At 57.9% G+C, this 21,735-nt stretch overlaps 1 protein-coding gene and 1 long non-coding RNA gene across 3 annotated transcripts in view; one reads left to right on the forward strand and one right to left on the reverse strand.

The window, feature by feature from the left end:
• OLFM1 (olfactomedin 1) overlaps positions 1-17,557 on the forward strand; it is a 38,549-nt gene extending 20,992 nt beyond the window's left edge. For both annotated transcript variants that reach the window (XM_019971180.2, XM_070799670.1), the window contains exons 4-6: positions 428-647; positions 7,837-7,943; positions 15,865-17,557. In XM_019971180.2, the coding sequence (XP_019826739.1) occupies positions 428-647; positions 7,837-7,943; positions 15,865-16,539 (1,002 nt within the window). In that variant the 3' untranslated portion in view covers positions 16,540-17,557. The remainder of the gene's footprint in view (positions 1-427; positions 648-7,836; positions 7,944-15,864) is intronic.
• LOC139185898 (uncharacterized) lies at positions 17,548-20,764 on the reverse strand. The gene is made up of 2 exons (XR_011569522.1): positions 19,216-20,764; positions 17,548-18,916 (listed from the first exon to the last, which is right to left on the reverse strand). It is a non-coding gene; the product is annotated as an uncharacterized lncRNA (long non-coding RNA).
• Between the last annotated feature and the right edge of the window lie 971 nt (positions 20,765-21,735).

Genomic DNA, 21,735 nt, shown 5'->3' on the forward strand with positions numbered 1-21,735 from the left:
TGCACCCTGCATTTTTACTATTATTTCCCGTTACTTAGCACCATGCCCCTAAGGAACCTTGAACACAACCAGGATCTCTTTTGCATGTGACTGTAGATGCATTTCATGAATAGTTTGAACCCTTGTCAATGCATTTTTTGAAAAAACAAAAACAAACAAAAAAAGAGATACTTTGTGTATGTGACTCAAAGCATGTAACCTTAAGATGTTGCATTCTAAACTGACAATAAAGACCTTTCCCAAATATGTTGGTGTTCTGAAGACTGTTTAATATACTCTTCTAACTCCTGTGGACCAGAATAAATCAAACTATAAAGAAAGCGGGAGTGTGGACATTTTCCCTCACCTAGGGAGAAGCCAGGCCAAGGCAGGGTGTTAGAAGTTTTTGCACGCATCGCACTGAACCCAGCTTATTTTAACCTTGCAGGCGATAAAAGCGAAAATGGATGAACTTAGGCCTTTGATACCTGTGTTGGAGGAGTACAAGGCCGATGCCAAATTGGTATTGCAGTTTAAGGAGGAGGTCCAGAATCTGACGGCAGTGCTTAACGAGCTGCAAGAGGAAATTGGCGCCTATGACTACGATGAACTGCAGAGCAGAGTGTCCAATCTTGAAGAAAGGCTCCGTGCGTGCATGCAAAAACTAGGTAGGCCCAGAACCCTGCGGGCGGGCGCTGCACCGCCCACCTGCCGCTGGCGCACTCAGGCTCAGGCAGTGGTGCTGAACTGGACAGCGCCCGCCCGGCTTCCCGAGCGACGGCTGGACTAGGGCTCCTGGGTAGGGTTGCCGCACCGCCCACCTGCCGCTGGCGCACTCAGGCTCAGGCAGTGGTGCTGAACTGGACAGCGCCTGCCCGGCTTCCCGACCGACGGCTGGACTAGGGCTCCTGGGTAGGGTTGCCCGGACAGGTAGCTGAGGAGTGTAGGCCGCGCCCGCCCTAGGGCCTTGTCCAATCCCGTGCAGAGGCCACCTCACAGACCCCACTGAGTTGCACATCTGGAAAATTGGTATTAGATGTTACATAGCATCTGAAGAGTGAGTGTGTGTGTGTGTGTGTGTGTGTACGTGTGCGTGTGCGCTTGTGTCCCTGTGTGTTGGGTGGCTTTTTAAGACACAAGTTTCATAGAGCTGGAAGCACATCTCATCCCCTCCAGCTTTCAGGAGAGGGCTGACAAAGCTCCCTGAGAAACCAAACCATGTGGAAAATTCCATCACGTCAAGGCGGAAGGCTTGCCATTCATAACAAGCAAGGGAGTCCCTCTAGCAACTGGAGGGGGCGGGGCTGGGAGCCGGTGGCCCCTGGGCTCCTTCCGAGTCTTGTTTGTGGTGGATACCCCATCACCTTATCAACTTTCTGGTTAATTTATCAAATCTTAACGTGTCCACGTCAGAGTCCATTCTGAAATAGCACATTTTAAATCCCAGTTCTATTTTTAGGTTTTCTTAGGAAAGATCGGCTGGCCCTTCTCACTCACTGTTTCCTAACGCAAAGGTTGTTCATTTTCTTATTGTTTACTTTTTAGAGTAATTTAGCATAATTCTTGGAGAAGGCAATGGCAACCCACTCCAGTGTTCTTGCCTGGAGAATCCCAGGGACAGGGGAGCCTGGTGGGCTGCCGTCTATGGGGTCGCAGAGAGTCGGACACGACTGAAGCGACTTAGCAGCAGCAGCATGATTCTGCTTTATGCACAAGTTTCCTTTAGGTTTTATCTGGTGTTTTCACTTGATTCTCTTTTCATCCCCTACCCCCTACACACTGCAAATGCCTTATTTTAAGCTTAAAACATCCCGAAAGAACAAGTACTTTAAAAAACAAACCCCAGTGCTATTAGGTGGGAGACAGAAAACGTTCAAAGGGCAAGGAGACAGAGTCAACCTTTTGTTTGAACAGGTTCCCACGTCTGGGTTATTTTTAAGGCTGTTGTAGGTGCCCTCGTAAAGTCCCCCAGGCCCAGCGAGGGCGGTGAGCGATGCTGGAGCCTTAGGAGGAATCTGTTGTGGTGTGTACACTCGTCTGCGTCATGTGAGGGATTGTGTGCTACCGTTTTTCACATGTGGTGCCTGATGCCCAAGTCCTGGTGTGTCCGGGGCTGGGTGGCCTGGGACAGTTTCAGGATGGGTCTGGGCTGGACAGTCTTCACCTGCCCTTCCCATATCAGCATCCAGGAGTCAGCAGGAATGTTTGAAGTGTTGCTGGGTGTCGGGCTTATCAGTGGTTAAGGGCTGTGTGATGACTTCTGGCGGACAGTGTCTTTGGTTCCTACCTATAAAGGCACTACGCTCCCATCCCGCTCTCCAGACCCTCCAAACGCTCCTCCGAGGGCTCTCTTGTTACTCATTTCCGCACAGCACTGTTTTTATTCCCTGGTAGACAGACCATGTAGACCAGGGAGAAACCAAGATTAAACCTCCACATTTTCTGATTAACGGATCAAGCAGTAAGGTGGAGATTCAGAGAGAGAAGTTAGCGCTGATGAGGCTCTAGGAGCCTTTCCAGGAGAAGGCTGCCTGTCCCAGGCGGGCGGCCTTCCCCTCCAAACTCGGCCTATTTTTAGAAGCCGGCTGAATTCATTTTTCAGGCTAGCGATCTTGGGGCTTTCACGTGGCTGCCCTCGGGCCGCTGAAATGGCCCTCTTGGGAGTGAGGAGAGAGGACGAAGAGGCCCCGGGAGCCCTGCTCTCCACCACGGAGTGCGGCCGCTTCTGTGCTTAATTCCTTCTTCAGAAAGACCTTGACCCGGAGATGGACCTGCTGAGCCAGTGGCAGTGGGGGCGGGGGTGGGGATCTGCCTCTAACCAGCGCTTGGCAGGCGATTCAGGGAAGCAGCAACCGAGGACCCCGCCTGTTGGCGTCCTGAGGCAGGAAGTGCCACTCAGTGGCTGCGAGGCTCAACCAGGCACTGACCACTTCTGGTTTCAACCTCCTCTCCATCTGTACAACAAGCAGGGGAGTCCCTGTGCCCTGGGGTCGCTGTGTGAGTTCACGTCACAGGTTGTGCCGCGAGCCCGGCACGGAGGAGGTGGCGGGAGCACTCACAGGCAGGTGAGGAGGTCGCAAGGGACAGACAATGAGACAGATGACAGGCAGCGAGGCAGGGGAGGGCAGACCACAGGCCACAGCTTCTGCTGCCACCTCGGCCACACCCTAGGCTCTCACTCAAGCTCGGCAACTTAAAGCCCAGCTACTACCATGGCTGCTTCATTTAGTCTTTGTTTTAGGTACAAGTAGGTACCCTCTTAGCAGGCTGTCTGCCTTGCTGGGAGCCGGCCTAGGAGCATAGCACAAGGAAGCCAGCCGCCCACCAGTGCCGTCTTGGGCGGGCAGGACTCCTGGAGACACAGCGTCTCAGGGGCCAGCAGTTCTTCCCCGGCCCCTGCCCACCCCACGCCCCGCCCCCCTCCACCTCGCCCTTTGTCCCGGGTCTCATTCTGCCTGCAGGCCCCTTGCTCTAGTGAAGAGCATCTCGGTGACCCTCCTGCTGTGAGACTGGGGACGAGGGTCCCCCTTCGATTTCCCCAAAGTCCTCTTAATTAGGTGTCTCCTTTTCACATCCACGTTGCTGACAATTCCTGAGCCCACAACATGCACAGGGGAGGAAAAAAAACAAACCAGGGCTGCTGGTTCCATCGGTTTCTGTTTCCATTTTTAAATCGTTCTCTCAGTGGGATTGTGTGTTTTTCCTAATGGCCCAGCCAGAACTTGAATCTGAAACTCTGATTTCAGGAGCTGGACCCTGGGCTCGGCGTCTCTCAGGAGTCCTTTGGCTCCCAGGCAGGGGAGGCAGGACTGCCCGGCAGCCCCGCCCCCGAGCTTTCACTGCATGCCCCCTCCCGCCACCCCGGCCCCTGCAGTCAGCAGCCTCAGGGGCTAAACCAGCTGCAGAGATCCATCGCAGAGCCACTGGTCCACATGTCCCGTTAGCACCAGAATTTTCCTGTCTGTAAGATAAGAGGTGCGTGTATGTGCACTCAGTCATGTACAACTGTTTGTGACCCCTTAGACTGTAGCCCGCCAGGCTCCTCTGTCCATGGGGATTCTCCAGGCAAGAGTACTGGAGTGGGGTGCCATGCCCTTCTCCAGGGGATCTTCCTGACCCAGAGATGGAACCTGAGTTTCTTACATCTCCTGCATTGGCAGGCGGGCTCTTCACCACCAGCACCACCTGGGAATCCCAAAATAAGACAGGAACTAGCTAATTTTAGGGCTCCCCCAAGTCAGACCATCCGTCCTGGACCTCCAGTGCTCAAGGCCTCTGAGTCAAAGGTCAAGGAGACAGAGAAGGGGGCCCTTACCTCCTCCCCAGGGGCCTGGACGGAGCCACGGACAGTGGATAAATGAGCACACGAGGATTTACATTCAGCTTTGAGAGGGGACTTCAGGGTGTCTCACTGTGCAGGGAGGCGGCCCCGCCCAGGTGGTCTGTCTGCAGGGACCTGTCTGTCTGAGGGCCCAGCATGGCCAGCTCCACTCTTCCCAGTCTGGACGGGATAAAAGCTGGGACCGGGGGAGACAGACCCAGTGGGCAGTCTGGGGACCTGCCCGCCTGCCTCTCGGCCATCAGCCCCTCAGTCTCGCGTCTGGCCCGACTCCTGGGTGGGCACGGCGCCCTGGGCCTGCTCAGGCGCCCATCAGAGACCACGCGCATGTTCAGAAGTGACCTCCTTCTAGGAAGAGTGGGCGCCCGAGGGTTTCAGCAGAGGGGCTGCTGGGGACAGGCACCCCCCTTCCCCAGACCATCCTGGCTCTAAGGGGCCCCAGCTGGGGGTGCTGTGCCCCCTGCACCAGCCTCCTCTGAGACGCACCTGCTGCCCCTCCCTGGCTTCCCAGGCCTGTCCCCTTCCCAACCCCCCACCCCCTGCCCGAAGCCCGAGCGCTCCTGACAGGTGAGGGACACTTCTGTGAACTGAATGTGCCAAGGCTCGGCCTCACGGCTCTGCCGTGGGGCTTTTTTAGATCCTGTCAGTTCCCCAGGTCTTGGCAGAACCAGTCTGGACAGAGAACCAAAAATAACTCTGTGACTCAAGCAGGGCCGGCGGCCTGCAGCCCCGGAGGAGAGCAGAGCCAGCCTGTAACCAGGAGCTGGGCGAGTGGGGCCCCCTAGGCGGTGGGGCCCTGCTCCGCCCGTCCACCTCCTTGACTATAAGGCTCCCTCACAGGGGCCGGGGAAGACCTTGCCCAGGGCGAGGCGGGGCTTGCGCTGCCGCGGACGCCCTCACCGCCAGCTCCCCCTCTCCGCAGCCCCAGGGGCCGGACCGGCGGGACTGCCCAGGGCAGCCCCTTCTGGACTCAGCCGCCGTCTCAGTGTGAGCCTGTGGCCACAGCAGTCCCTGGCACGTGACTCATGACGGGCATCCTCCTAGGAGCTCCCGCTGGTTCCTGGGCTCATCCCACGCCTGCCTCTGAGGAGGGTGTCCTCCTGACAGATAAGGAGGGTGCACTCAGAAGCGGCCCACCTTTATGCCCGTCCACCCGTCCCTCTGCCGGGTCAGTGGCAAAGCAGGGGAGGTGGGGGGCTCTGGCAGGCGCACAGTTATCCCTCTCAGCTCCTGAGAGGCGAGTCATTCATTCATTCATTCATTCATTTTGGACAGCTCCAGGCTGAGCCTTGCGGGGGACGGGCATCCCGGGGTGTCCTGTCAGGCTGGTGAGACCCAGACATCCAGGTCTACGCCCCAGGGTGTGCAGGCCCCACCTGGGTCGGGAGGCAGGGTGGGTACGGTCCAGAAGGAGGCGGGCCCTGCAGCAGCATCAGTGTAGGTGACCACAGAAGAAGAGGGGGTGGTCTGGCTGTCCTGCTGGGGGCTCAGCCCAGGCATAGTCTCGGGGGAGCGGAGACCTGGGCCAGCAACGAGTCGTGCTGGGTGTCCACCCGCCGTGCTCGCCCTCCGAGTGTGTGGTAGAGGATGGCTGTCCGTCCCCTTCGGGGGAGTCTGTCCCCTTCCGGGGAGCGCGTCCCAGGCCGGGTGTGGCCGGTGAAGGTGGGGCAGAGCATTGGTGAGAGGGACATCTCGCTGGGAGGCGTGCTGTAATGAGTGCCAGCGGGCATCCCCCCGGGGCAGAACCGTGGTGCCCTGGGGTCGGTCATGGTGCCTTGAGACTTCTCCTTCCAGGGGCCGATGGGACCACCGTCCCAGCTCAGCAGTGGGGAGGACTCCAGACCTTTGGGGCTCTCAGGGAAGACCACGCTCTCTCTCGAGACTTCCAAGGACCCACTTACTTTCTCCTCACTTCTGGGCGCCGTAGACGCGGGCTAACCTGGATGTAACATCCATCTGTACTCCGCTGATGGGGGTGTGGACAGGGCTGGGCCGACTTGCTCTCTGCAGTGACCCCAGCCTGTCTGCAGACTCGCCTCCCTGCCGCACCAGTGAGGGCCGGGGCCCTGAGAGGACAGTATTTAAAAAGGCAAATTCGGAATTACTCCTGAAAGGGGAACAGGCAAAATAGATCCTGGGAAGGGATGGACAAGTAAAAATAGTTGAGTTCCTTTCTCAAATCTGGGCCAGAGGCAGCAGCCCGGGGAGTGGGGCCGCGTGACTTGACGGAATTTGGGGGTAAAGCCGCGTTTCTTCTGCTTGCAGTCGGCCCCTGATCCCTGCCCACAGCCTCTGCAGCGCCCGGATGCAAGCTGTCAGGACAACAGCAAGACGGGGTGTTGGTGGCGGGGGCGGGGCCATCTCTCCAGTCTTGTTCAGTGATGCTTATGGATGTACTCACCCAGCTTTATTTTAGGGAGAAAGTGGGAGGCGCCCCAGACCCTGCAGCAGTGGGCGTGGGCCTCTCCCTGGGACCAGCTCCCGAAGCTGGGCCCGCCTCGCCTGGTGGGACGACCCCCAGCTAAACCACAGTCCCCCGGGTTAAGTCACAGGCGATCGGAAAACGCACGGGTGTTCTCTGAGCTTGGCAGACCAACCTATGCGTCTGCTAATACGGCGGCAGTGTAGCAGAGTGGGCAGAGCCAGGGACACACGCAGGCCGGGCCTGGAGGAAAGGGAGGCCATTGCAAATGGCAACGACCCCACAGGCAGCGCCTGACGCTGCCTGCGCCCAGGGGCCACTGGGCTTTGGTGGCTCAGGAGCCTTCTGTCCTTGTGAGGCCAGCTGAGTTCACTTTTTCCTGAAGACTTCAGGGCCATGTGCACAGGTTGGCATCCAGGTGGCAGGAGGGGTATTTCTGCTGGACACCTGGGAGTGCGGGCTTTCAGCTCAGCCTTGCCCGAGCTTCAGGGTGACCCCGAGGACATCCCAGCCGGTCGGTCAGCCTCCAGCCTCCATCTGTGTGACGGGAGGGCGCCCAGGGCACACCCAGGGCGCTGTCTCCCCCATGTGTCATGGCAATGCCTTCACACTCCAGCCCCCTGGCCCCGGACGCCTCCTCCAGGCAGTAAGGAGCCGTAGCCCTGCGGGGAAGCTCACAGGCCCTCCAGCAGGAAGGAGCAGCCTTCTCCTGGTCTGGTTCTGACTGTCCGGCCCTTTCACTTGGCACCCAGGCTTGGGTAGACTTTCTCCAACAGCCTTAGGAGGTGCAGGTGCTGCTGCCCCCACTTCCCGGAGGAGAAGACGGCGCCTGAGTAAGGCCAACCCCCACCCCCACCCCAGAGATGTAGTTCTGGCATCCCAGGCCTGCCTGAGGCCTGGAGGGCTGCACCTGCCTCTCCCCACCCGCCCTGGCCTCGGGTGCTCTCTGCCTTAGGGAGGGGACGGCCTCTTTGCCCTTTGGGGCTGAGGTTGTCCTGGGAAGAGCAGGGCAGGCAAACCTGGTCGCAGCCGAGGGCGGGGTGGCGTGGGCGTTGGGCGAGGCACTCACCGTCCCGCACTGGGCCCTCTCTTCCAGCGTGTGGCAAGCTGACCGGCATAAGTGACCCTGTGACCATCAAGACCTCCGGCTCCAGGTTTGGTTCCTGGATGACTGACCCCCTGGCCCCAGAAGGTGATAACAGGGTAAGTGACTCCTCCATCGGGCCTGGGTCTGTGGAATCTGTGGATGAGCCCCCTTAGGAAGGGGGCAGGGGTTCCGGGGGCTTGAGGGAGCCGCCCGGGTCCCTTGCTAAGGTCCCAGTGCTAACCCCGAGTCAAAGACTGCAGGGCGGGTCCTATGTGAGGATGACCGTGGCCGGGACGGCGTGGGGCGGGGAGGCCTGTGACCCCCTCCGCAGGCGCGGCTCTGCCCCTGGGAGCCAAGGGGGCCCTCTGGGCTGAAACCTCCCACACTCCCAGCCCTGCCCCCACGCTCCTTGAGAAGAGAGTGGTCAGGCCTTCTTGTTTTAATGACTCCTCATTTGTGTTTCATTTGCCATTCCTTTCATGGCTGATAGAAACTCATGTTCTCCTTTGATTTAGGAAAAAAGCCGTGCTCTTTTTTTCCTAGACTCGTCCCCCTGGGTAAAAACCTCATAAAAGGAAAGAGGCGAGCAAGCGCCACATCTGTCTTGATGGGGATGCGGGGTTGTGGGGGGCGGGGGGGAGGGCAGCCGAGTTCTGTGGTTGGCGTCCCTTCGGGGTGTGGGGAGCAGAAGGGTGGCTGGGAGGGTGGCGCCAGCCGGCTCAGCCCGGATGGCGACCCTAACCGCAGCGTGTGGGAGCCTTCCACCGAAGGGAGCTCCCGCACGCCCAGGGCTCTGGTTCTCAGGGCAGGGGAGGCGCTGTGGCTTCCCTGTCCTTCGGTGGTCCACCAGCCTGACCGCTGACACCCAGAGTGAACCGGCCATCAGCCCGGGGCCTTTCTTATCTAGCCCCTTGCCTAAAAGACGTTTAGAAAAGAAGCACTTAAAAAAAACCTCAAGTCTCCGCAGGCAGACTGAGAAAGGAGGTTAGAAATGTGAGCTCCTGAGCCTGGTCTGGAGGATTTTTAAAGGGAAGGAATCTTGAGACTTGGTCTTTGTACCTCCCCGGCCCCGCCCCCTTTGGACGCTCTACCTCCCCGGCCCCTCCTCCTTTAGACGCTCTACCTCTCTGGCCCCGCCCCCTTTGGACGCTCTACCTCCCCGGCCCCGCCCCTTTAGACGCTCTACCTCCCCGGCCCCGCCCCTTTAGACGCTCTACCTCCCCGGCCCCGCCCCTTTAGACGCTCTACCTCCCCGGCCCCGCCCCCTTTAGACGCTCTACCTCCCCGGCCCCTCCCCCTTTAGACGCTCTACCTCCCCGGCCCCTCCTCCTTTAGACGTTCTACCTCTCTGGCCCCGCCCCCTTTACTCGCTCTACCTCCCCGGCCCCGCCCCTTTAGACGCTCTACCTCCCCGGCCCCGCCCCCTTTACTCGCTCTACCTCCCCGGCCCCGCCCCCTTTAGACGCTCTACCTCCCCGGCCCCCGCCCCTTTAGACGCTCTACCTCCCCGGCCCCGCCCCTTTAGACGCTCTACCTCCCCGGCCCCGCCCCCTTTACTCGCTCTACCTCCCCGGCCCCGCCCCTTTAGACGCTCTACCTCCCCGGCCCCCGCCCCTTTAGACGCTCTACCTCCCCGGCCCCGCCCCCTTTACTCGCTCTACCTCCCCGGCCCCCGCCCCTTTAGACGCTCTACCTCCCCGGCCCCGCCCCCTTTACTCGCTCTACCTCCCCGGCCCCGCCCCTTTAGACTCTCTACCTCCCCGGCCCAGCCCCTTTCGATTCTGTACAACCCCGTTCCCTTTAGAGGGCGTGATGGCTTCTGTTTCAGTCAAGAATCTGCACGGTGCCTCTGGCACAGTCCTCCTTCTGGGGGAGACGCCTGAGGGACCGTTTCCCGCTTCCTAGCGGCCTGTGCATCTTCTTTATTCAACAACCTCTACCTTCCCCACCACCTCCCCAGCAGCCCCTTCCCACACCTCATCCTTGGGGGCAAAGGCGCGGGGCTCTGGGGGGTGGGGCCGTCTACAGGCTGCAAACCTGGGAAACGACCGAGTCGGGGATTCTGGGGGTGATGTTCGTTTTCATTTTATTTTCTGAGTCGTGACAGGGAGCTGGTGCTTGGATGTTTTCTAACAGCTTAATTGGCCAATGAATTACCAGTTAATTACCAGGAAACGATTTAATTGGCCGAATGTTACCCTATTCTTCAATTTCATCCTCTTCCCCTCCCCCGCCCCCCCGAAAATGCCACTTTGGTTCTGAATTCGGTTAGGAGTGTGCTCTTGTCACAGATGTGCGTGGAAATATCAGTATGCCGACATGAAAACAGGTGATGGCGGCAGACCCCGGGAGCAGGTCCCGTGTGCCAGGGGCTGGCAGAGCACGTCGTGTGCACATGTTGGAATAGCGAGAGGAAGCAGTGCTTCCCGGACGGAGCGACAGCTGTGCCCAGCCCTCAGCTGCGCTACCGTGCCTGGCCTCGCTGAGTCCCGCAGCTGCCCTCCAGCCAGATATCATCTGTCTCCCCTTTGCTGATGGCAAAACCAGGGCCAGAAGCCTCACATGAGTTGCCCAAGGTCTCAGAAAAGGCTGGTTAGTGGTTTTATCAACCATTTATTAACCTCTGAGGTTCAGGCTATCTCCCAACTCACCCTCCTCTCCAACGCCCTGTCCCCACCTCCTGCTGGGTCACACACACCCTGTGACCCAGCAGACTTGTTGGGATCCGCAAGCCAGAACCAATGACCTTGGTGCTGCAGAGGACGATGAACCCCAGGCTGGAGGATTCCACCCCAACTGACACCACAGATGTGCCTCTTGGTCCCCAGGTCAATGTCAGTTTTATTTTTTGTGGTGGTGTTCAGTCGCTCAGTTGTGTCCGACTCTTTCGACCCCATGGACCACAGCATGCCAGGCTCCTCTGTCCTCCAGTGTCTCCCGGAGTTTGTTCAAATTCATGTCCATTGAGTCAGTGATGCCATCCAACCATCTCATCCTCTGTCGTCCCCTTTTCCTCCTGCCTTCAATCTTTCCCTGCAATCAAGATCTTTTTCCATGAGTGGGCTCTTTTTGTAGTGAGCACTTGTCAAATTATCTTGTCTCAGGTAGCGAGTATGCAGGCTCCTAGAAGCCCCCTTATTGTGAAGACATCAGTTCTCAAAGCCATCAATGTGGTGAGGGAGGCTTTTGGAAATTAGATATCTCTTTTCTGCTTGATGAGTTTGATTACCCTCCAGGAAGGGGGGCCCTGGTGATGGACGGAGGGCAAGCAGGAAGGTGGGAAGAGGCCTTGGTGGGAGCCGGCTCCTTAGGGAGGGGACCAGCTCCTGGCAGGGCAGCCTGGGGCCCTCCATGACGCTGGGCAGTTGGCAGCCCTGCCTCAAGCTGTAAGCTCAGCACAGCCGCCAGCACACAGCAACACGTCCCCGGGTCTGGCCATTGATCCGGAGGACACCGTTGTGTTTTGATCTTTTCCTTCTCTGTCTGATTTTGATCACACACATACACACACACAAACACACACACAGGAGACCAATAACTCACTCCAAAAAAATAAATCAGTGTCAGCTTCAGTGCAGGAGGCCACAGGGGTGAGATAAGAGAGACTGTGGCTAACAGTGGGGTGGGGAATTGCCTTGGGATCCCTGTCCAGGGGCCCTTGAGGGGGCTTTCCTGCCCCCTGCCTTTGTGCTGAGCTGTTAGAAGCACGTTAGCTCATTTACTAAGTGCCAGTCGGGTGCTGGGCTCCCGTGGTCCTCACCCAGCCCAGAAGCAGCCATTTTCTCAGCAGTGACCGGCCCATATACTTCTTTTTATTTTTTCAACTATGGTCACAGCCAGTAAGTTTCATGACCTTTTATTTTTTGTGGTTCTAAATGTAAAGAAAAATGCAAACGGGTTAGTATCGTCCTATAAACTTTTCATGTGATCTCTTGCCTTCCATCTGAATACTACCTTTATACATTTTAAGAATATATTTAAGTTATCAATTAGTCAACTTATTAATCACAATCAGTGAAATTGAAAGAAAATAGACATCATTCTTGATCTCAAAATATTTAAAATTAAGATATGGAAACAAAACAATTACTTGAATAGTTAATGTTATAGAAATAATTCAAAACAGTTTAAAATGTCAAAAGATATTGTGCTTATCATTAATTACCAAAACAATTATACACCAACCAGTCTGATGGGAATTAAGTATCAAAACTAAAAGAGTTGTTGTTGTTCAGTCACTAAGTCATGTCCGACTCTTTGTGACCCCATGGACTACAGCATGCCGGGCTTCTCTGTCCTTCACTATCTTCTGGAGTTTGCTCAAATTCATGTCCATTGAATTGGTGATGCCATCCAACCATCTCATCCTCTGTCACCCCCTTCTCCCGCCCTCAGTCTTTCCCAGCATCAGAGTCTGCTCTTCGCATCAGGTGGCCAGAGTATTGGAGCTTCTCTTTCAGCATCAGTCCTCCCAATGAATATTCAATGTTGATTTCCTTTAGGATTGACTGGTTGGATCCCCTTGCAGAACCAAGGGACTCTCAAGAGTCTTCTCTAGCACTACAGTTCAAAAGCATCAATTCTTCAACGTTCAGCTTTCTTTATGGCCCAACTCTCACGTCCATACATGACTACTAGAAAAGCCATAGCTTTGATTAGATGGACCTTCCTAGACAAAGTGATGTCTCTGCTTTTTAACGTGCTGTCTAGATTGGTCATAGCTTTCCTTCCGAGGAGTAAGCATCTTTTAAGTGGGCTGGTTGCCACCTCCACTCTAGGTGTGGCATCTCTGCTCTAGGCGTGGTGTTTACCGAGGAAGAATCCGCAGGTTGCTTTGTTTTTTCTGGAGAGAAGACCCTCGTGGATGGGGGCGCTTCTGGAGGGGCACGCTGGCCTTAGACTCAGTGAGGGGGCCCCTCACTCCTCAGTGAGGGGCTCCTCCTCCCACTCGCCCGGGACCTCCCTTCTGTCTGCAGTGCCGCCCTGGGTGCCCCTTGCCTGGGGTCGCCCTGGCTGCTCACCCCCGTGTACCCTCAGCTCTCGCCTCCTTGCCCGGGCCCCGCCATCTTTCCCACAGGACAACGTGCACAGGGGGCTTCTGCCTGTGTGGAGCGTGGCCCTGAGGTCACCAGCGCCCGGAGAACCAGAGGCTCTCAGCCCCCAGGTCCGCCCGAGCCATCCTGCTGGGTGGTGGTGGTTCACCCTGCGGGCGCTGTGGTCGCACCCCGGAGCGAGCTGCTGGAAGGTCGCTGTCTCCCCCCACCGGAGCCTGCAAACGGAACCTGATTTGTGGGGTCACGTGGGCATTTCAGAGGGCGGCCTCGGGGGTCTGGGAGGAGGTGGCCCAGCGAAGGCGGGCAGCGAGTGCGGTGGACTGACCTCTGACCCTGGGTGAGACCCTTCCCTCTGGGCCTCTCCAAACTGGGCGTTTGGAAGGGTTGGTCTCGGGGACCCTGCAAATGTTAGAATCCCCTGGAGGCTGTAACCAGCCCACACCCGGCTCCACCCACAAGGTCTGTGTGGTTGTTCCAGGTGTGAAAGCTCCCAGGGGCCACAGCCAGGTGCAGGACACTGGTTCCAGGCCTCAGCAGTTCTGGGCAGCATCCCGGAGGGGACGGGACAGGCGGGGATGCGGGACGGGCGGGGGGACGCAGGACAGGCAGGGATGCAGGACAGGCGGGGATGCGGGATGGGCGGGGACGCAGGACAGGCGGGGATGCAGGACGTGCAGGGATGCGGGATGGGCGGGGATGCAGGACAGGGCGGGGATGCAGGACAGGCCGGGGGACGCGGGACGGGCAGAGGAGGACAAGGCATCTGAGGTGAGACCGCAGTGAATGCAGAGGACTGGAGAGGGGCACCTGCTGCCATCAGGGCCTTTGGGGGCCGTGATGAGCTTCTCTTTCTGCACAGAGGGGCTCACAGTGGCTTCAGCCCGTCAGGCCGAGAGCTGGCTGGCAAGCATCTGGCGCCTGTGCTAACTCTCCCTCCCGCCCTCAGCTGCATCTGCCCAGTCCTGGGCCCTGTGTCCAGAGGGCCAGCTGATTGGAGGAAAGGGCCTTTCAGTCAGTTCAGTCCTCAGTCATGTCTGACTCTTTGTGACCCCGTGGACTGCAACACGCCAGGCCTCCCTGTCCACCACCAACTCCCAGAGTTTACTCAGACTCGTATCCATTGAGTCGGTGATGCCATCCAACCATCTCATCCTCTGTCATCCCCTTCTCCTCCTGCCCTCAGTCTTTCCCAGCATTAGGGTCTTTTCAAACGAGTCAGTTCTTCACATCAGGTGGCCAAAGTACTGGAGTTTCAGCTTCAGCATCAGTCCTTCCAATGAATATTCAGGACTGATCTCCTTTAAGATGGACCAGTTGGATCTCCTTGCAGTCCAAGGGACTCTCAAGAGTCTTCTCCAACACCACAGTTCAAAAGCATCAATTCTTTGGCACTCAGCTTTCTTTATAGTTTAAAAGTCCTTAAAACTTGGATGCTGACTTCACCCAGCTCTGCCCACAGGACAGAGGTCCAGGGACGCATGAACCCAATCAGGTCCCACACCACTCATGGGGGCAGCAGAGAAGGGAGCATCTTCAAAGAACTGTGAAGGGGGGCTAGGAGAAGGTGCAGAGGGGGCTGTCACTGGAGCTCAGTCTTGAGAGAAGCAGTGAGCTCCCCGTCTGAGAGGCAACCAAGAGGAGGTGCGGTGTGAGAGGAGCACCCACCTGTCATCTGTGCAATTCTGGTGCCCTCTCGGACCCCCACGCAGCCCCGCGTGCCCTCTAACCCACAGCACTGAGGGCTGCTCCTACAGACCAAAGACAATGAACAGCCTCAGATGAGACCCAGCTCTGTGTGTATTTGAATCTTGATAAAAACAGAAAGCACATCTGTCTCTAAGCATTGAATGGGTGTCTCAGGAGCAAGGGTGTGTTTTTTTGTTGTTTTTTTAAATTTTTAACGCATGTGTAAAACCACGTCTGAAAGCTCCCCCATCCTTAATCTCTGCTGCAGCCAGCAGAGCCCTTGACGGATAAAGCAGCTGTCTTATTGCCAGACAGATGCACCGGGAATGGCATTAGCCTGGCAGATTTTCCTCTGACTAACTGCATTGCTTTCTAATTTGCTCCCAGATTGGTTGAAAATGACTAAAGCGTTTTGTACAAAGTCTAGACGTTTTTCGAGTCAACTGGCGTTTAAGCAATCATGGGAGAGCTCTTCCTCCGTAACCCCTAACTTGGGCCTCGTTGGGGTGCTGTCGTGGTTGGATTGCGTTCAGAACCCAGGGAAGCCCAGATTCCTCAGGGAGGGGCACTTGCCTGGGACTGGGCGTGACTATACGCACAGCATCCCTTCTGCCAAATTAATGACGTCCCCCCACCGGGCCGGTGAGTCAGTCCGGCCCGCTGTGAGGGCCGGCACGGAAGGAGAGGCCTGACGCACGTGCCCCCAGGGTGCCCAGCATCGCCCTTCCTGGTGACCTTGAGAGTGGTCAGCCTCACCGACTGGCCGGTGCTGCGGGCACGCGTCCTCGTGCGGGCCCAGGCGGCCGTGCCCTCGGCCCAGCATCCTGTGGAGGGCAATGTCCTGCGCTGATGGGGGCCAGCCTTCCCAGAGGAGGCAGACCACCTGCTGTGCACCCTTGCCTGGGAGAGCAGGGAGCAGGCAGATGGCCCGCTAACCCACAGCCTGGGGGCACCCAGACGGACGCTCTCGGGGGCCTGTAGTGGGTTCTGCCACCATCCGCCTAGCAGGAACAGCAGAGGATGCCTGCCGGCCATGCCCACAGCCAGGCTGTGGGTCCCACATCCATACTCACAGTGTCCTTCCCCAGACTGGACGCTCCTTCCCTATGGGGAGGCGGCCCCTGCAAAAGGACCCCGTGGGTGTGGAGGAGGGACGTGACCTCGTTTAGTCTGCTCTCTGTCTTCCAACTCCCGCCCTGGGCGCCAAGTCGCCAGAGCCCCAGTCTGGGAGGCAGTGCCTTCCCGGGGTGGGGGTCCCCCTCCTTCAGCACCACTGACGGGTCCGCTGTCCCCGCAGGTCTGGTACATGGATGGCTACCACAACAACCGCTTCGTCCGCGAGTACAAATCCATGCTGGACTTCATGACCACGGACAACTTCACGTCCCACCGCCTCCCACACCCCTGGTCCGGCACAGGGCAGGTGGTGTACAACGGCTCCATCTACTTCAACAAGTTCCAGAGTCACATCGTCATCCGGTTCGACCTGAAGACGGAGACCATCCTCAAGACGCGCAGCCTGGACTACGCCGGCTACAACAACATGTACCACTACGCCTGGGGCGGCCACTCGGACATCGACCTCATGGTGGACGAGAACGGGCTGTGGGCCGTCTACGCCACCAACCAGAACGCCGGCAACATCGTCATCAGCAGGCTGGACCCGGTGTCCCTGCAGGTCCTGCAGACCTGGAACACCAGCTACCCAAAGCGCAGCGCCGGCGAGGCCTTCATCATCTGCGGGACGCTCTACGTCACCAACGGCTACTCGGGCGGCACCAAGGTTCACTACGCCTACCAGACCAACGCCTCCACCTACGAGTACATCGACATCCCCTTCCAGAACAAGTACTCGCACATCTCCATGCTGGACTACAACCCCAAGGACCGCGCGCTGTACGCCTGGAACAACGGCCACCAGATCCTCTACAACGTCACCCTCTTCCACGTCATCCGGTCTGACGAGCTGTAGTGCCCGCCCCGGCCCCCGGGGGGCCGAGGCTCCGCATCCTCACCCGCCTGGAAACTCCTGTGGAACAGCTGCCAGGGTAACGTGGGTGAGATGAACAAGGCTCGTTTTGCAAACTCATCAGCAGCGTGGACTCTGCGTCTCGGGGGTGGGGAGGGGCTGGGGAGGCGTTGCCCCCACGTTTCTCCAGCTCTAGCCGGAGGGCGCCCGATGTGGGAAGAAGCCCCCATATTGACGGCTGGAACCACAGCCCCAGGGCTCCCCGGTTGCCCCACCCGGTCCCCCTTTCTGGTCAATATACTCAAGACATAAGGCGATGACTGTTGGCCAGCTCTCACCGAGAACAACCTACTGTTAGGATAGCATGGACTTGTCCGTAGATTGTGGTCAGCCTGATGGACGTGAGTGTCGTGTCTCATTGAAGCGCCCCCCACCCCCGCCTGGGCTGTGCTCGGCGACAGCGGGGCGACGTAGGCTCGTGTAGCTGCATCTCATCACCACCGCCGTCCTCAGCCGTGTGTCGTGTCTTAGATGAACCGTGCTGAGACTCCGAGAAGCCCGTGGACCCACGCCTAGTGCCCCAGAGTGGCGGCCGGCGCGCGTGGACCCCCGCTGTCCGGACCCCGAACCCCGTAGCCCCATCGTGCAGTGTCCGTCTGTTGCTCCCTTGAGGTGGTGACGTATCTCTTTAGCTGATGCCATGAATGTTGTAAATGCAGTGCCGTAGTTTGGATTAATAAGTGGATGGTTTTTTGTTTCTCAAAAGAAAAAAAAAACACACATCAGTGTTCTCCCTAGTAGAGATGATCGAGGTTGATAATCATTAAAGGAAATACCCTCTTCTCGTTAAATTATCTTAAATAGTGTAACCACGGAGAAGGGCTCCTCTCGGGAAACTCTGGTTTCCAAAGGGAAAGAAATGCTCCTGTGGGCAGCAGTGTGCGGAAAGTACATTTTTTAAGTAAAAAAGAGGGAAACTTTGTACTATCCGATTAAGGAACAATAAAAATATTAGGAGATGTGTTTGCTTCATTTGTCATTTCGGAAGGGTTTTGAGGCTGGGTTCCAGTATGAGTGTCCCTCTCGGGGGAGGAGGTCAGGGCGTGGCTGGGACACAAGGCCCACGGGGTCTCTCGGCATCTGGCCCCCGCTAGAGGTCGGAATTCAAGAATCGCCCTGGAGGTCCCTGCCCCTGACCCCTGTCTCAGTCCAAGGACAGCCCCACTGGGAGTCCCACCCACTCCATCCAGACAGGCTCTTCCAAGCCGCCACTAGAAGGAACTTGGGACAGACACCCACTTCCAATGTGGCGGGGGGCGTCTGCAGAGACCCTGCCGAGAAGTGGGCAAAGGTGAAGCCAGGCCCTCTCTGGCCAGTTAGCTTGCTAGGAGGATGGGGCGTCCAGGAGACGAGTGGCCAGCCCCACCTGCACTCCCCTGAGACAGAGACCCTCACGCCTCAGGGGAGCCCAGGTCACGTGGCCAGGCCTGTAGCTGCCAGGTCGGGCCCCGTTTCTGAGGGGACCCTGAGGTCTGCACAGGACAGGGGCGTTCTGCAGTGCCCTGGGGATTCGCGTGGCCAGAGGAGGCCCGTGCTGCCTGCGTGCCGAGCCGCTTCAGGCGTGTCTAACTCTGCAACCCCACAGACTGTAGCTCCTCCATCCCTGGGATGCTCCAGGCAAAAACACTGGAGGGGGTTGCCATGCCCTCCTCCAGGGGATCTTCCGACCCAGGGATGGAACCCAGGGCTCTTACATCTCCTGCACTGGCAGGCCACCTGAACGGTCCACAGAAGACATGGGTCAAAGGAACTCCCTTTCACAAGACGGAGTTCAGGGCGGCCTTCGCACTAGAGGTCAAGGCAGGGGTGGCCTTCCATCCCGGCCCCCGCCCTCTGCTCTGCTCGAAGCCGTGGCCTCCTTGGCAGGGTGGACGGCAGGCCAGTGGTGTGGGCCTGGGGAAGAGCCAGTGCCCCCCGCAAGCTGGGCCCAGCTGGCACCGCACCCGAGCCAGAGAGCGGAGGAGCTGACGTGCCCTCGGAGTTGGCACGAGGGTGTCCAAGAATGGCCAGCTCTGTCTGCGAGGCCCCTCAGAGTCTGGAGCCGCCAAGATGAGCCGGGGAGCCGGTTGGGCGAGGAGGCCACAGGGGTGTGGGGCCAGTTCCTGCCGGTCACAGCAATGCCCTTGGGCTCTGGTCCGTGGTCGGGAGAATGTGGGATGAGACGGAGGGCAGAGGCACACTGCTCGACCCCTGAGCCCGCTGGTGAGGGACACGCCGAGGAGGACAGGCATGACCCCTGGCCAGGGCTCACCTGCTGGCGGGGTCTCCTGGGCATTTCCCTGGATCACGGTCAGCACCCCGGTGAGAAATCGGGTGGGCCCTGGACCATGGGGAGGGGAGAGACAGAGTCAGAGGACCCAGGAAAAGTGCAGGGTGGTGGTGCTGGCCAGCAGGGCAGCCTGGGGGAGGGGTGGAGCCCCGAACGGTCCGGGGCCGCTTCACCCTCCCCGCCCCGGCACCAGGTCTCCGCGCACACCGGGCCCTCAGCTCCCGACCACACACTGCACTGTGGGTGGACAGGCCTCCTCCTCCTGGCTCAGGCCCCCTCTGACCCCAGCACCCCCAGCCTCCCCCTCTGCCACCCGTGAGGCCCACGCAGCAGGCCACCTCCAGGCTAACCTCAACATCCTCGCCTGTGCCCCCACATCCGTCCTCGCCTCCCCAGCTCAGGGTTCCGCCTTCCAGAAGCTTCTCACTCACCATCCCCAGACGGGGTATTGCTTCTCCTGTGTTCCTTTAAGTCCTTCCTTCGTCCCGTACTCCAGGCTGCGCTTCCTTCCGGCATCTGAGTCCCTTACGCCCAACACATTCTGTGAGGTTTGCCGTTGTTCAGTTGTGAAGTCGCATCTGACTCCGCACAGCCCCATGGACTGCAGCACGCCCGGCCTCCCTGTCTGTCACGATCTCCTGGAGCTTACTCAAACTCATGTCCATTGAGTTGGTGATGCCATCGAACCATCCCATCATCTGTCGTCCCCTTCTCCTCCCGCCTTCAATCTTTCCCAGCATCAGGGTCTTTTCCAGTGAGTCAGCTCTTCGCATCCAGTGGCCAAAGTATTGGAGCTTCAGCTTCAGCATCAGTCCTTCCAATGAATATTCAGGACTGATTTCCTTTAGGATGGACTGGTTGGATCTCCTTGCAGTCCAAGGGACTCTCAAGAGTCTTCTCCAACACCACAGTTCGAAAGCATCAATTCTTGAGCGCACAGCCTTCTTTATGGTCCAACTCTCGCATTCGTACATGATACTGGAGAGACCATAGCTTTGACTACACAGACCTTTGCTAGCAAAGTAATGTCTCTGCCTTTTTTAATATGCTGTCTAGTTTTGTCATATCTTTTCTTCCAAGGAGCAAGCGTCTTTTAATTTTGCGGCTGCAGTCTGTCTGCATTGATTTTGGAGCCCAAGAAAATGAAATCTGATGTTTGTGAGATTTGGGCGTTTTCATTCATCAAGCCCAAGACAAAATAATGCAAAAAATCCTTTCTTGCTTTCTTGTTGCTGTGACTGGGTTTCCTTCGTCAGATGCCCTGACCCCTGACGAGGTGGGGCGGGTAGGAGATGCCTAAGCTGAATTACAGCCTCATTAGCTGGACGTCCTCCGCCACCGTAGGACGAGCTGCAATTAAAGCGTTTAGAAGTGGGAGGCCCTTCTCCATTCATGCTCGAAAGTCACCTCTGGGGGAGCCGTGCAGAGTCCTCTGCCAGAGAGCCTGGAGCTGGCTCATCGTAGAAAAATCCCAGCTTCAGTGAGACAGCCTAAGAGGCCACCGACTTTATTCCTCGGCAGGAGTCTGCGCGGGGACAATCAGGCCAGGATTGTTAGGTGATTACAGCTGCAATTACGGGCCGATCTCATCCTAATTTCTCCTAATGACGCAGGAGACAACGAATCTACAAATGCGTGCTCTGAGTCACCAGGAGACACTGACGACCTGATGGCTTCAGAATGGATTTGCTGTCTCCCTCTGAGTATTTGCCGCGAAAAATATTCCTCCAGGATATTAAATACGCAAGAAAAATGGTTTCATCCAGAGAGCAAATAAAACAACCGGCTTGCCACTAAATCTCCCGGGGTTCCAATAACTGAATATATTGGCCAACGGCAGAACATCTGTAGATGAATTTTCTTTATTAAAAGTTTGGCCCGGAATCAAAACCCCGCAGTTCCGCAGGAGGGACCGGAGGCCAGAGCGTGAGACGCCCAGTCCTGGGTGTGGCTGGAGGGGCCTGGAACATTCCTGGTCTCCGCAGAGTCCTTCCTGAAGGAGGCCTGTGATGGCTGACCCCACACAGCTGCCCGTGGAATTCACCTCTGGCTCCCAGAGTTACGACGCCCGTGCAGTTTCTGGGAGGCGAGCGATGAGGGTGGCCGAGCTCTCACAAGAGACCAGGAAGGAGGCATCTCATGGTTTTGGTGGGGGAAGCTCGGGGTCTCCAGACAGAGGCCAAGCTCCACCCGGGAGAAGGGAGAAGAAGGTGCAGATGCTTCGGGTAGCTGAACATGCCGGGGTTAGCGGGTGGTGATTGTCTTTCATTGGAACATCTAACCTAATCCTGTTTCCGGATTGTAAGTGGTAAAGGTCGGGCCCCGACACCGCTCAGAAGCGGATTTTGACGCTGGCTTCCCCGCACCTCTTGACCTCTGTCCACTAAAAAGACGCACAATGTGGGCGTGGCAAGCTCAGGTTTACTGGGGGCAACGTGGGGGCTGCAGACCAGGGAGCAGGCGCTCGGAGAGCTCGGAGACGGCTCCGCAGAGGCCGTGGGGGAAGGCCAACGGATGAGGCTTGGGTGCCGAGGGGAGTTCAACACAGTCGAGCGCTTATTTTACAAAAGCTTTTCTGTTCGTCACGAGGAGCTGGTGTCACCAGGAAGGGATTTAGTCCTTCTCTAGATATGAGTAGATGCGAGGATTGGTGTCACGAAATCAGTTCCTGAAAACATCCAGCCATCTCCAGAGCTGTTCCGCCAGTGTCCCTGGGGCACAGAGCGCCCCCGTCGCCCTGAACTCCCTTCAGGCAGGTGCCGAAGGTCAGCGGCCGCAGCGGCGCAGGCAGATGGCAAAGGCCCCGTCGTCCAGTCGCTCACGATGCTCCCGGCAAGTGCCAGTGTGCGGTCGACACCTCACGCCAGGTG

This window comes from Bos indicus, chromosome 11, assembly GCF_029378745.1.
Source record: "Bos indicus isolate NIAB-ARS_2022 breed Sahiwal x Tharparkar chromosome 11, NIAB-ARS_B.indTharparkar_mat_pri_1.0, whole genome shotgun sequence".
Classification (NCBI taxonomy): domain Eukaryota; kingdom Metazoa; phylum Chordata; class Mammalia; order Artiodactyla; family Bovidae; genus Bos; species Bos indicus.